The following is a 14,867-nucleotide window of genomic DNA, read 5'->3' as shown; positions in this document are numbered from 1 at the left end:
CCCCCCCCACACACATGAAATAAAAGACAGAGCCCCATCACCTGCACATTCCCTGGTGATCCAGTGGCTGATTAGTACAGTCTGGTGGGCCGGAATTGGCCTGCGGGCCGGTAGTTTGAGACCCCTGCTTTAAAGTGACATTAAAGGATAAAAATGTTTTCCCTCCCCCCAATGTTAATGTAAGCATTTACCTTAAATCATGTCTCTTAATCCGATCTTCTTCTTTCCTGATGTTTTCATCTGTCCCTCCAGCGGTGCGGCAGCTCTCCGATCCAGCGCTGACTCCTCTGTCCTTGCAGGCACTTCCGATCCCGCGGTGTCTGCATGCAGGTGCACGCGTCCATAGACTTACCTTGCGTCTCTGCTCGTCTCCTGGCCGAGAATCCGAACTGCGCATGCGCCCGCCCCAATATGCTTTGCGGCCGCCCGAACAGTTTCGGATTCTCAGGCGGGAGCGCGCAGCGAAAACAAGGTAAGTTTAAACCGCTGTTAAAGCAGTTTAAAAAAAAAAACTGATTGCCTATATCTACTGCTTGATAGCAGTAGATATAGGCAAAAAAAAACCCGGAGGGTTTAGAACCCCTTAAAAGGGTTAGTTTACCTTTACAATAACAATTCCTGTACATTGCACAGTGCATTCTCTCTTCCTGTGTTGCAGCAGTGAGTGAGTGAATTAAAAAATGAATTGATAATTGCCCACAGGTTATCCCCTACATTTGTTACTATGCTTACAGCCAACATTGAACCCTACAGTATGTATTGTATAGTATGTATTGAACAGTATAACCTGTATATAAGCTGTATAGTAGCCAGCATTATACTTCTGTATAATAATATAATAATAATGTTCTACAGTATATACAGAACCACTTGATTATCTTCTCCCCTAGCTGTAGTTTTTACAAATATTAACATGTTTAACTTTCATTATTGCAGCTGTTGTATATGCTTCGTATTTCTTTTCCTTTAGCGATCACTCCAGGAAGTGATTCCATAATTCCCTACTACTTTCCTTCTGTAGAAACCTGATTTGATCCCAAGAGGGTCCTCGGTGACTAAGTGCTAATGTGCTTTCTCATGTCATTTTATCCCTCTAGTGCTTGAGGGCCTATTTACCTTGGGCACTAAATCGGTTACATTCCTCCAGAGGATATATGTACAGGAAAAAAGGAAGACTATTAGGTCTTATTATTTACCTATTTATAGATCAATGGTTCCAAATAAATCATGTTTTACTAGCCAGCAATACCACGGCACTTAAAGGAAATGTATAGTCTGTTCAGCGAGTTTCAGATTTTCAGACATTTAAAAGAGATCAACACAGTGTAAGCAATATTTTCAGTGTGCATTAATGAAAAACATGTTATACATTTGAATTGTATATATGTTTATGGGGGCAGCCATATCTACTCATTAGCAGGCTTTGCTTCCTGCTTTGCAATGCTACACAATGATTGTACATTACTGCTTCTCAAAATGCAAGTCTATGACATTGTAGTTGCTAAGCTACCCTGCCTCTAGTGGTACACTACAAATCTCTCAACTTATTACAGTAACAAGGAAAGGACAATGAAACATGTGAAATTCTCTCCAAGGTTTGATATGCCAGGCTCTACATCGCCACTGCGTCCTGTAATAATGTAGGGGTCGGCGGGAGGAAGCTCCTGAGAGGAGTAAAGGACCAGGAATCTGACACTTCCGGAAGTGTCAGATTCTAGATTCTTTGAAGTTTCTGTTCATTACAACAGAGATAGCAGGAGAGGTGAGTATTAAATATCTATATATTACTATAATATAGCTGAGACCTTTTGGGGTGGAAGGATTAGAACCCCTGTCAGGATTTAATGCTCTCCAGGGGTCAGTTAGAGAGATGATTTCCCCTCACTCACTGTCCCAGGAATTAAGTAAACTCTCCAACAACAATACAGATGAAAGTACATTTGTTTTTGTTTTTTTAAAGTTAATGTAGGGAAATGCTAGAACCTCTGTCAGCTTTTTGTTGTTTCTCTGTTCCCCAGAATAGAAAGTGATGGAAAATGTATCTGACAGAGCCAGGAATAGCAGTAAAACCTGATAGGGGTTCTAACCCTTCCCCATTCTATTGAAAACAAAAATGTAAATAAAGAATTATTTGGCTATAGGTACACTTTAACTATCTTCTTTAATTGGAGGACTTTATTTTGGATATGTTGTGTTAAACAGCAGCAAAGTTAAAGCAGTGTGCCCCTGAAACTGCCTGTCCAAAAAAAGTCACCACCTGGATTTAGCTAAGCAAATAGGTCAGAGCCTTCCATTGGATAGTAGGTCTGGGTTCAGCAACATTATGTGTCCAAGAAATGCAGTCAGCTGCCTACCTGAATATACTGAATGGTTTTTCATCAATGGATTTTGTCTTCCCTGATGGCACAGACATATTCCAAGATGACAATGCCAGGATTCATCGGGCTCAAATTGTGAAAGAATGGTTCAGGGAGCATGAGGCATCATTGTCACACATGGATTGGTCACCAAAGAGTCAAGAATTTAAGCCATTTGAGAATGTTTGGAATGTGCTGGAGAAGACTTTACACTGTGGTCTGACTCTCCCATCATCACTACAAAATCTTGGTGAAAACGTAATGCAAATCTGGCCGGAAATAAATGTTGTGACATTGCATAAGCTTATCAAAACGATGCCACAGCGAATGCGTGCCGTAATGGAAGCTAAAGGCAGTCCAGCTAAATATTAAAGTGTGTGACCTTTTTTTTGGACAGGCAGTGTACCTCTGGTATTTATTCTGGCGCTACCTTTGTCACTTATTCTGGCCAACAGCAGGGAAATACTAATCTCTTCCTGGAATGATTGTTACAGGAAAAGAAAAGAAGCTCAATACAACAGCAGCAAACAGTGAAGATAAAATTTGTTGATATACTGTATTTTATCATCTTTATACCATATGTCAAGTGGTTACGAATATACAAAACTATAATGCTGGCTGCTATACATGGGCTGAGCTGATTAGTACAAATAGGCTTCATGTGCATTGTAAGATTTGGTTTCACATTAGAACCATCAACAAAATTCATAAACAACTGTAAAGTATACTAGTGGCCGTAGACATGAAGTGAGTAATCCAGCCAGATTAGGTGACGATCTCATGTTAAAGTACCCACTACAGACGTTGCTTGGTTGTTGGGAGGAAATAGCGATTAGACAACCTTGTCCAGTTTCTAATGACTTTCCCAGATAGGCTGATATCAGATGCTGCTTGCCTCCCCGCTCCCCTCTGCGGGGGATAAACATGGCTCCTTAGCTGAGCCAAGTGTTTTCGTCAAGGCTAGCAGATACAGGTGCCTGAAGATGGTTGGATCTTGTTTGCACATCTGACTGCTAACCAGTGTCTGTGGGCACTTTAAAGTGGAAGTTAAGACAGGCAGGGTTTTTATGACAGAAGAGACTGTGTAAGTCCTCCTTCTGGTCTGCAGGACTTTTTTTTGTTTTTGTTTCTGCACACTGAGCAATGCATGCGCAGCTCGGTGCACAGTCTCAGCAGGATTAATGTCAAGATGAGGTAACTCCCATGTGCATGCTTGGGAATTCCCTCATCTGGTCCTAGCTAATCAAGCGGCCTAAGACTAAAAACCCAGGAGGGAGATCGGGTAAAAGATGGAAGCGCTGGCGAGGGAGCAGCGCAGCGCTGTAGGGGTTCGCATTAGCAGGTAAGTCTGCAGAAAACCTTTCCTATCAGGAATTTATATGCAAGTATGGCCTGAGCCAGATATCTACACCAAGAATGTAAACAACAGAGGAGCCCACCGACATCATGCAGAGGTAAGTAAGCACTTGGATGGGGGATTCCAGCTTGGATTTAAAAGTTAAATTAAAATTGAAAGATCTACTTTACTGGACATAATAAGGATGGATTGTGTAGGTAAGGTCTCAATCAATATAATTGTAGTCAATTTTGTTGATCTGAAAGAACAAATCTGAAACAAAATCTGTCCTGGAACTGTACGTTCTCTTGGTACTGTTATACTCAACACTGGGTAACTTTCCTGTTTCTACAGATAATGTAACCTATTTATATACAGTATAAATGCTACTTTTTGTGTAGATTAAAGCTGAACTCCAGGTATAAATATCTATATATACTTACATTGGTCCAGTTTGGCCCAATGTAAATATATACATAATATAGTTGAAAGGGCCACGGGGATTCTGTAAAATGACAGCCAGATTCTGTACAGCCGCTGATCTGGCCCCTTTGCTGTCAACACTAGTTTTTTTTATAAATGAATACATGGCATCCTCTGATTGAATGAGGGCAGTGATATTTCACACAACTTTCAGTAAAGATTCACACATTTTTTTTAAATGTAATCCATTTAGAAAAGTATAAGAATCGTGGGTAAAAGTTGTGTAAATCTTGTATAAAAAGTAAACATTTACAAATAGCCCCAGTGTGTGACTTAAAGAAGAACTCTGGGGAAAAAATTTATCAATGTATCCTAATTGTGGGGCTAATCTCTAAGCTTTTAGATTAATATTATTATACAGGATTTATATAGCCCCTACAGTTTGCGCAGTGCTTTACAATATGAGGGACACCTCCCTGAAAGTGCTTCTTTCAGGTTGGGATCCCTGACAATATAATGAAGACATTACAATCACAATACAATTCAAGACAAGATGGTAAGGAGGGTCCTGCCTCAGAGGGCTTACAATCTAAAAGAGGAGGTAGCTGTGTGGGGATGAATTGTTTGAGAACGTGATGGTTGAGTGGTTAGGTTGAGGTGGGATAGGCTTCCCTGAAAAGATGAGTCTTAAGGGATCTCCTAAAGGCAGTTAGAGTGGGAGACAGACGGACATATTCCTGAAGTTTTTTGTAAATCAGTCCTTATTCATGAATCAGCAAGAGGAGAAACATAAAAGTAAAATTTCATACAAATAGCACATGAAAGAAACTTCTAAATCTTTGATAATAAATGCTTTAAGTAGGGATGCAGCTATATATCGGTCGCCGAAACATATCGGCCTAAGATGGCAGTGATGTTTCACACAACTTACAGTAAAGATTCACACTTTTATTTACATTTACAAATAACCCCAGTGTGTGACTTAAAGAAGACTACTGTTATACTGTTGACATTTTTCTTTTTGGTTTTAGATTTAAAGGGAAATTTGTGGTTTTTGGTAAAAAAAATTATAAACTAATACATTACATTATTTGTTTGTTTTTTTATTATTCTTTTTTCACAAATAAATATCTAATCTGGGATACTTTCAGTTGTTCATTGTATGCAGTGCATGCAAGGCTGTCTACCAGGAAAGTCAAGCACTAGCTTTGTACCTCCTCATTTCATTGGCAAAATAAAAAACAGCATTTCTCAACCTTTTTTAGTGACAGCACCCTTTGAAAGTATGCAAAATCCACAGTCTAAAATATCATGGAATTAAAGGGGGACCCCACGCAAAATCATATTGAAGTGCTTTCTTCAGATCAAGATTCCTCCCCCTTCATCCCCCCCCTTTCACATAAGAAGCCCCCCTTTCATACCAGAGTTCCCCTTTTACATCCGGAGCCCCTTCACATTAGTCTTCATTCCCCCCTTCATGTCACAGTTCCACTACTACAAAAGTTTGAGGCACCCTTGAGGAGGCCAGAAGGCACACCAGTGTGTCACGGCAGCCTGGTTCAGAAAGGCTGACAGTACCATTACCACAGAAGAGAAGGCCAAGGAAGTGTGTGAACCATACAAATCACAAAATATCTATGTGTTTGTGTAGTGTAAGGCCTTGATATCAAGTTGTATCATTTTACTTTTTTTTTAAATATATGTAAACCCCAGTTCATAAAAGCAGTATCTTCTGTTCTTGCCAGTAAGTATTGCAGTCTTAACTGTTTGTACACATTGCCTGTACCAGGTATCCTAGGAGTACAGCCAGGTATTGTTACACTAGCCAGCAAGCTTATAGGCTGTTGCATATATTATTGTAGATTAATTACAGATAATAAACCAGAAGGAACTTTTATCGATGCTGAACTCCAAGCAGACAGCTAAATATACAGTTGAAATATAAATAATTTGAAACTATAACATGTACAGTTCAGTCCAATTGTATGTATCATCGTATAGAGAAGAACTCTAGGAAAAACATTTAATTAACCCTTGCAGTGGGGCTAACCCCGCACCTTAGACCGCTGCAGAGGAGGGGGAGAGAGGATGGAAGGACCAGTCTTAAGAACAAACTGGCTCCAGGGTTCAGGTGAGTATAACTTTTTGTTATTTTTGAACCTAGACAATAATGAGCCCTTCACCCTTGCAGAGTAGGGGCAGCACCACTAAAAAGGGTCAATAAAGATTTTTCCTGGAGTTCTTTAACGTTCAGCCATATTTGTGTCATCTATACATTTTTAGAATCAGTTTTTTTGTTGTTGCTCTATTCATGTTGGGAAAACCACAGTCAGGGAAGTTCATAAATCGTAAGGTACTACCAGAAATAAGGGGCAACCTATAATGCAGTTCTTAGCCTTTGTCCTTGGTCAGGTGAGTAACAGGAGCAATACATTTAAATAAATAGATAACACATTCCCCTCCAGAAAATCCCTGGGCTCACGGAAGCCATAAAGTCAGTGTGTGTTGGAGATGTTAGGGAGAGATGACAGTTCTGTGTAGGAAAAAATACTAGTTTTTTTAAATTTTGGATTTGGTAAATGCTCTTCATGGCAGTGCCCCACTTCTCATGCTTGTTTATTAGCTCTACAAATGGTCAAAACAAAATTGCTCTTATCTAATTCCCAACATGGACAATAAAGAACAGTAAAAACCTAAGAGATTCTACTCCTCTCCCTAATCTAGTAAAGATGGTTCCATGAAGTAACGAAGAGCAATAAAAGCACTTTTTGAAAAAGTGAAAACCTCTGCAAGGTTCTTATTATTGTCTGTGTCTTTGAAGAAAGATTATTTTTCCTTTCTGTGCTATCATTGAGGGTTGAAAACATCTCCTGAGCGAAAAAGAGAGCTTGACAAAGGTTCTCACTTCTCCCCACTCTATCCAGAACAAAACATTTTGGCTGGAGATTCGCTTCAAATGTGGTCTTTGTCATCTTCACTTTGTTTGGACGTTTAATTTTACTAGTATTTCTCTTGTGACAGGCACAGGACTTTTATGTGGAAATGAAATGGGAGTTTACCAGCTGGGGTAAGTAGTAAAGTATAATACAAATTATTAAATTGGTGTCATCTGCAATGACAATAAATAATTACCACTAGTTATCTAAAGTATAAAAAAAATATAAAAAATAAAAAAAATGTATTTGTATTTGTCTGACACTTTAATAATTCAACTTTTAAAAGCCATTTAAAGCCTTTATGGAGTTGGGGGACTTTATATACAGTTGCTTTCTCCGTAAGGGAGAACTATGAGGCGAGTGAGAATCACTCAGCCTCATAGTTCTAGCCGACCTGTGACAATGAAACTGTCACTGGTCGGCTCAATAGATCGGGAAGTGAGCGAACACATACCGTCGCTCGCTCACTTCTGGATCCTGTCCCTTGCAGAGAGCCGTGACTGACACTCACGGCTTCCCGCAGGGATTCCCCCCCTCCCCTGTCCGATCCTGCAGCACTGACTGAGGGGGCGGGTACAGCTGGCTCTGCCTCTATATAGGCAGAGCCATCTGTCACTCACGCAGCTGGGTGGATTTTGATAGTAATGTCGGGATCCGTCCTGGCTGCCGCGTTTCAGTCTACCGCGAGCTGTAGCTCGCAGTATACTGAGCTTTGGGTGACAAGAGGATGCTAGTTTGTGTTACCCTTAGGAGAACTATGGGGAAAATCCCTGACCCCATAGTTCTCCTTTAAGATGGGTACATTTTACATTATCATATTTTTAACGTTTGTCCTCTAATTAAATGTTCAGAAAAAGTGGAGCTCTGTTGTAACAAAGGTGGAGTTTTCCCTATTTACAGTTTGACCCTATCCTAATATTTTTTTCAATACCTAAAGTACTGTACGATAATAAAAATGTTTGCCATAGAGCTTCACTGTATTTTATGGTCACACATGGTCGCAAACGTACAACTCAGGATTCAACTAAAGGGCAGGAGCTCTCCTGCCACAAGCAAAGGATTTCCAGTTCACTTGGATATTTCCATAGTAAAACCTTTAAAAAACTTTATAGAGCTGACTTTTGCTAATGGAAATATTAATTTGTTTCTGTGATCTGGAAAATAATAACCTATTTTTATATGGCAATAAGTAGGGATGTCCCGATACAATTTTTTTCAAGATCAAGTAATCTACCTCAGGTACTTGACGATACCAATTACCGGGGTGCCGGGATCCCCATGGCTGAACAGGTGGGTGCCGGGCTTCAGGGAAGTACGGGCGTTGTGGCACTGTCCAGTGCTGTGCCTGTCTCTGCGGGTGCCGGAAAGGAGAAGGAGATGGGGCTGGACTGTCGCTGTCAAAGACAGCTATGGCATGGTCCCCAGCAGCCTGCCTGAGTTCCCTCAGCAACCGTCTTTAGTATCGGGGCATTTTCACGAGTCCAAGTACTCTTAAAAATGCCTGGTATCGGGACATCCCTAGCAATAGGTCATCTAAATATAGGTCTTCTCAAATTATCTGTGGCATATGTCCACTGCATGGCCCACTACTTACAGATGATATGGTCATTCTAAGCACCACATGTGACAGGCAGGATAACAAGGGGGCAATATCGAACATATGAGTTTAGCAAGCTGTTGTTCTACTTATCATATAAGAAATCTTATAAACTGTATAGGTGGTTTAGGATATGTCTTTTTTTGTATAAAAAGGGAAACATTCTTTAGTTGTGCAGCCAGGTGTTAGCAATGTGGAGCTCGCAACAGGGGACAAACAGCTAACATTCTCATTGAAGGGTCTGTCTATCAATGGCTATTCTTATTGTATCCATAGACAGTAGATAACACTTTATTTGGCTGATTTAAACCAGCAGGTACCCCAGCTGTCTGTTCTTTCTCTCTTTCTAAGTGACACCAGGGGGGTATTTATAAGGTGACCTTTGACACTTTCAATAAATAGCTACTGAAGCCTGTTTGCAGAAAAAAGAAAATATTTTATTCCAAGTTTCATCAAATTCAATTGAAGCTGTTTAACCTGTTACCTCTGAAGTAAACTGTATACTACACACTATTTGATTCCATCTGAGGCACCATTTAATTGACTTGCCCTTTTGTGTTTAAGAGCTGTCTAACTTACATAACAGACTCTGCTACACGATGTGAAATGCAACTAACTTTGGATCAAGCATATTCCCTTCCTACCACCATGTATGTCTGTGATAAGCTATTAAGTGTCCCTGGTCATTTTTATACAACCAAGATAATTGCATTAAAGTGGAACTTTTGTTAAAAACAATAAAACTTACTGAAATATTCATTGCTATTTAACTGCACTCTTTATTTCCCATTCTTTAAGAGTATGTGAGAAGGTAATGTACACACGTGGGAGGTTTCCCACACAATGTGGGGGGACTGTTATTGTCCACTACACCTGTCCACTACACCAGTTTTCACAGTGTAAGTGGGCCATTCTTTGCACTAAGGTTTTTATTTTTATCACAGAAACAATATTCACAATAGGAAGCAAAACCCTGAAATGCATCTTCAGAGAATTAGACAGGCAGTGATTAGGTCTGTTAAATCAACCAGTTGAAAATGTGTTCTGCTGTATAAAAATAGAATACCGTAGTAATCTTCACTGGCCTTACAAAGGAACCACACTGAGATTTTCTGAATAAACAAAGATGCAGCTTTTCTTTATCTGCTCAGAAGATGAATGAATCTTCAGCTTGACAGAAATAAAGCCTACATCTTTAGGCTAAAGCCTAAAAATGTAGATAAATCTAAAATCTATAACGTGGCCTATAGAACGAGTTTCAATGATTCCTGAGATTTTGCAGTGCTTGCAGCTCTTCTCTATTTTTTAGTGCCCTTGGTCTCCAAGATCTGCCCCAGTGACACATACAAGGTTTGGAAGAGTGGGCAGAACCTTCGTGTAGACACTACATTGCTCGGCTTTGATCATATGACTTGGCAACGAGGGAACCGCAGTTTTATCTTCAGGGGACAAGGTGAGTGATCTCAGGGAAGAGTCATGTAAATCGTTGGAATAATTACAATATTGGTTCAGCTTGACATAATAGGTGTAGGTTCAGCTGTAATTGCCATTTATGTAGGTTATTTGGGTTTATTTAGTAGGACAAGGAGTAGATGTGGTTAAATATTACAATCAGAAGTCATGTCTTAAAGGATCAGTACGCCCTCTTAGGTGATATTTCAGTTACTGATGAGATATGAAAGGCTAAGCTATTGTCTGGCTTCCTATTATTGGTGGCTCTGGGAAGACATCAGTGCCATGTTTGCTAGTTAATGTCTTCTGCCACAACAGGGTAATTGAAAACTTCATCAGGGATAGTGGGACCCACATGCTACTGCCATGTTAGTTACTGCTCTTTGCACATCTCCTTTGTTTTCTTTACTAAATAAGTCGCAGTGAATGGGTCAATTTTGACTTTGGCAAAGGTAACAATTAGAGGTAAATCTAAAGTATTTTTCTAGCATGATGGAAACTGTGTTCTACCCACCCCAGTACTTGGGGTCAGTCTCATTATGTCCCTTACACTGTGCAGTTCATAGATATTAGATTAGTGGCAGCCGTTTCAAAAATATTATTCATGACCAGTCCAGATATCAGATGGCGGTTAAACATCCAGGCACAATACAAATGCTAAAACATCTTTCCAAAATCCTGTATAATCTGATCAAAATTATTCAGTCAACATTTTTTAATGCGTATTGAGCTTGGGGAAGGGGTGGGGAATGGTTACACATCCACATTACTTATCACAGGGGAAAATAATAGTGATAGGAAAATCCAACCTTGCATGACTATTTGGCAGATACAAGTCTAAAAGTTGGAAAAGATCTTTGATGAAAAAAACTCTTGCTGGCAGTTGTCCATACGTGTTAAAATTGTTTGTTTCTGTTGACTTTTATCTCATGTTTATGGGTTGGTTAAGTGTTTGACACTTACAACTACCCCTAGTAACCAGTCAGATTTCTGATTCTGATTTTTGTATTGAATTTTACAGTGGTCAGGTCAGTTAAGATATTTTCTGATTGAATGGTATGGGTAATTAATTTGGTTACTCTGCAGGTACTGCACTTCATCATAAGAGATATGTACTGTTTTATGGAATTTGTTCAGTTACGGTATTCTCATTCTGTCTCTAACTACATACTTTATTATGCACCCACAGACACCAGCGCTGTGGTCATGGAAATCGACCATGACAAAAGAGTTGTCTTCTCTGAAACTCTAACTATAGGTTCCCAGGACCATGAAGTTCTTCTGGCTGCTGTGCAGCCCACCGAGGAACAGGCCATGGGCCGCCTGACAGCCCCAGTAGTCACTACTCAGCTGGACACCAAGAACATTGCCTTTGAGAGGTCAGTGAAATTTGTCAGAATTGTGGTGTATACAGAATACAAATATTTGTATTAACAAGGCGAATGAATAAAGTGTTTCCATAGCCAACACTTTTTTTTCATTTTTGATTTAGTAGGGAATAGTAAAAACTTCTGTGCTGGAATCATAAGTGGGTTACAAAGAAATCTGAGTCCACTCCAAAAATATTCTGTTTGTATAGACATTGCTAGTATTAAGTTTTCATCCACTAATTAGATCGGAGCATATGATTGATTAATTGATAACTATGATGATTTGACTGAAATGAAAAATCAAGTGTCATCATTCATTACATAACAAAAATATCAATACATTTACCATTAAAATGAAAATAGATTAAAGCTGAACATCAGGCAAACAGCTACATACTCAGATGAAATATGTTAAGGGGAGATATTTTATCTCTGTCCACACAGTCCTAAGAGACCCACAGGTCTTGTTCCTCCCCCAGCTTGTGACTGGAGAGTAAAAGGAGAAGCAGCAGGCTGATGAACTCATCTTTCTGTCACACTGCTCTCTCCTCTTATCACATTCTGTTGGGTTCCTCGCGCTTCTTCTCCCTCTCTTTCTAACCACTGCTGTATAGGGACTTTATTAATTTGTGTCTTTTATATCAGCCTGGACTTCAGATTTAAAAAGTAAATAAACATGATGTTGCAAAAGTATTTTGTGCACAAAACGCCTCAGCATTAATGAGTGGGAATTACTCTATCAGGTGAAAAAGAAATATGGATTTTGAAGTACAGATTAACACACAAACCTACTAAGTCATTATAAAATGTATATATTTAACATAATTTGAAAGAACTTAAAGGGGGGAAAATTGTATATTTTTCCATGTGTGACTGTTAATCATATTGTGTTTATTTAAAAAAAATCATAAATATTTTTGTTTTGTTCATATTTGCTGCACAGGAACAAATCAGGAATCCTGGGGTGGAGAAGCGAGAAAACGGAGGTTATTAATGGCTATGAAGCGAAGGTTAGGAGTGTTACCTGCACAAATACATTAGACTAAAAATGCAAGCATTGCTTTCCTGGGATAGAAGAGTATTTTCAGCTTATCATAAGGTGGAGCACTGCAGGCCTTTATTCAAAGGAATATTACTACTACTTACAGTAGAAGAAATATGTAACATGTTAGGAAATCCTTCTATGTAGTAACAGCTGGCATGGATGGAACTACTTGTACTTATCTGTACACAATATTATTATGTCCTTATGCAGCTCCAAAGATATAACTATGCTGAGGCCACAGAACCAGCATAGGGTTCTCATCTTTGGCATTTTCAGACTGCTTTGAAACCTGGCACATGCCCTTGGAGATGCCATAGAGAACAATAGCCATCTATTTTCTTGCATTTACGCCATACACGTCTTTCCTTTTCTGTGGCTTCTGTCAGCGCATGAGCTGGATGTCAAAACAGTTTGTGCCAGAGAATACAGTTGCTGCAATGGTGCTGGGCAGGCTGGTCCACTTCCATAAAACCGCTGGTATAGTATCTCACAGAAGTGAGTACACCCCTCACATTTTTGTAAATATTTTATTATATAATTTCATGTGACGACAGAAGAAATGACACTTGCTACAATGTGAAGTAGTGAGTGTACAGCTTGTATATCAGTGTGCATTTGCTGCCCCCTCAGAGTAACTCAACACACAGCCATTAATGTCTAAACCGCTGTCAACCAAAGTGAATACACCCCTAAGTGAAAATGTCCAAATTGGGCCCAATTAGCCATTTTCCCTTCCCGTTGACATGTGATTCGTTAGTGTTACAAGGTCTCAGGTGTGAATGGGGAGCTGGTGTGTTAAATTTGGTGTTATTACTCTCACTCTCTCATACTGGTCACTGGAAGTTCGACATGGCACCTCATGGCAAAAGAACTCTCTGAGGATCTGAAAAAAAGAATTGTTGCTCTACATAAAGATTGCCTAGGCTATGAGAACATTGCCAAGGCCCTGAAACTGAGCTGGAGCACGGTGGCCAAGACCATACAGCGGTTTAACAGGACAGGTTCCACTCAGAACAGGCCTCGCCAGGGTCGACCAAAGAAGTTGAGTGTACATGCTCAGCGTCATATCCAGAGGTTGTCTTTGGGAAATAGACGTATGAGTGCTGCCAGCATTGCTGCAGAGGTTGCAGGGGTGGGGGGTCAGCCTGTCAGTGCTCAGGCCACATGCCGCACACTGCATCAAATTGGTCTGCATGGCTGTCGTCCCAGAAGGAAGCCTCTTCTAAAGATGATGCACAAGAAAGCCCGCAGACAGTTTGCTGAAGACATGCAGACTAAGGACATAGATTACTGGAACCATGTCCTGTGGTCTGATGAGACCAAGATAAAATTATTTGATTCAGATAGTGTCAAGCGTGTGTGGCGGCAACCAGGTGAGTACAAAGACAAGTGTGTCTTGCCTACAGTCAAGCATGGTGGTGGGAGTGTTATGGTCTGGGGCTGCATGAGTGCTGCCAGCACTGGGGAGCTACAGTTCATTGAGGGAACCATGAATTCCAACATGTACTGTGACATACTGAAGCAGAGCATGATCTCCTCCCTTTGGAGACTGGGCCGCAGTGCAGTATTCCAACATGATAATGACCCCAAACACACCTCCAGGGCGACCACTGCCTTGCTAAAGAAGCTGAGGGTAAAGGTGATGGACTGGCCAAGCATGTCTCCAGACCTAAACCCTATTGAGCATCTGTGGAGGAGCGCAAGGTCTCTTACATCTATACAAAACACAAAAAATCCCCAGCTCACCTGCCAGCTAACCTGCAACAAAACAAATTACCCTGTCAACAGTATGCGTTAAAAGCAGAGGTTTTAGTTGCACAAACTTTTGGCCAAAAATATGTAGAAGCCACACCGCTGTGCAATGTTTTTCTAGTTTCTCTAACATCTACCAGCTCCGTGATGCCGTCATGGAGGAGTGGAAGAGGACTCCAGTGGCAACCTGTGAAGCTCTGGTGAACTCCATCCCCAAGAGGGTTAATGCAGTGCTGGAAAATAATGGTGGCCACACAAAATATTGACACTTTGGGCCCAATTTGGACATTTTCACTTAGGGGTGTACTCATTTTTGTTGCCAGCGGTTTAGACATTAATGGCTGTGTGCTGAGTTATTTTGAGGGGACAGCAAATGCACACTGATATACAAGCTGTACACTCACTACTTTACATTGTAGCAAAGTGTCATTTCTTTTGTGTCGTCACATGAAATTATATAATAAAATATTTACAAAAATGTGAGGGGTGTACTCACTTCTGTGAGATACTGTATGTGTTGTTATGGAGTGTGGGATGGGTCACATAATCTTCAAAGATGTTTCTGGGCTGATTGACCACCAGTATAGTTTGTGATTGAC

General features: G+C 40.3%; 1 protein-coding gene across 1 annotated transcript in view; it reads left to right on the top strand.

Annotated features, from left to right (window-relative positions):
• The window catches only part of ANKRD13B (ankyrin repeat domain 13B), a gene marked incomplete at its 5' end in the record, with an annotated part of 42,313 nt that overhangs the window by 7,000 nt on the left and 20,446 nt on the right, over positions 1-14,867 (top strand). The window contains 4 exons of the mRNA XM_018565477.1: positions 7,138-7,183; positions 9,959-10,102; positions 11,291-11,480; positions 12,415-12,481. Of these exons, the coding sequence (XP_018420979.1) occupies positions 7,138-7,183; positions 9,959-10,102; positions 11,291-11,480; positions 12,415-12,481 (447 nt within the window). The remainder of the gene's footprint in view (positions 1-7,137; positions 7,184-9,958; positions 10,103-11,290; positions 11,481-12,414; positions 12,482-14,867) is intronic.

The sequence above is a fragment of the Nanorana parkeri genome, unplaced genomic scaffold (genome assembly GCF_000935625.1).
Source record: "Nanorana parkeri isolate BGI_ZX_2015 unplaced genomic scaffold, ASM93562v1 scaffold851, whole genome shotgun sequence".
Taxonomy (NCBI): Eukaryota; Metazoa; Chordata; class Amphibia; order Anura; family Dicroglossidae; genus Nanorana; species Nanorana parkeri.
The sequence above is the reverse complement of the archived record's forward strand: the minus strand, read 5'-3'. Positions and strand labels throughout refer to the sequence as shown.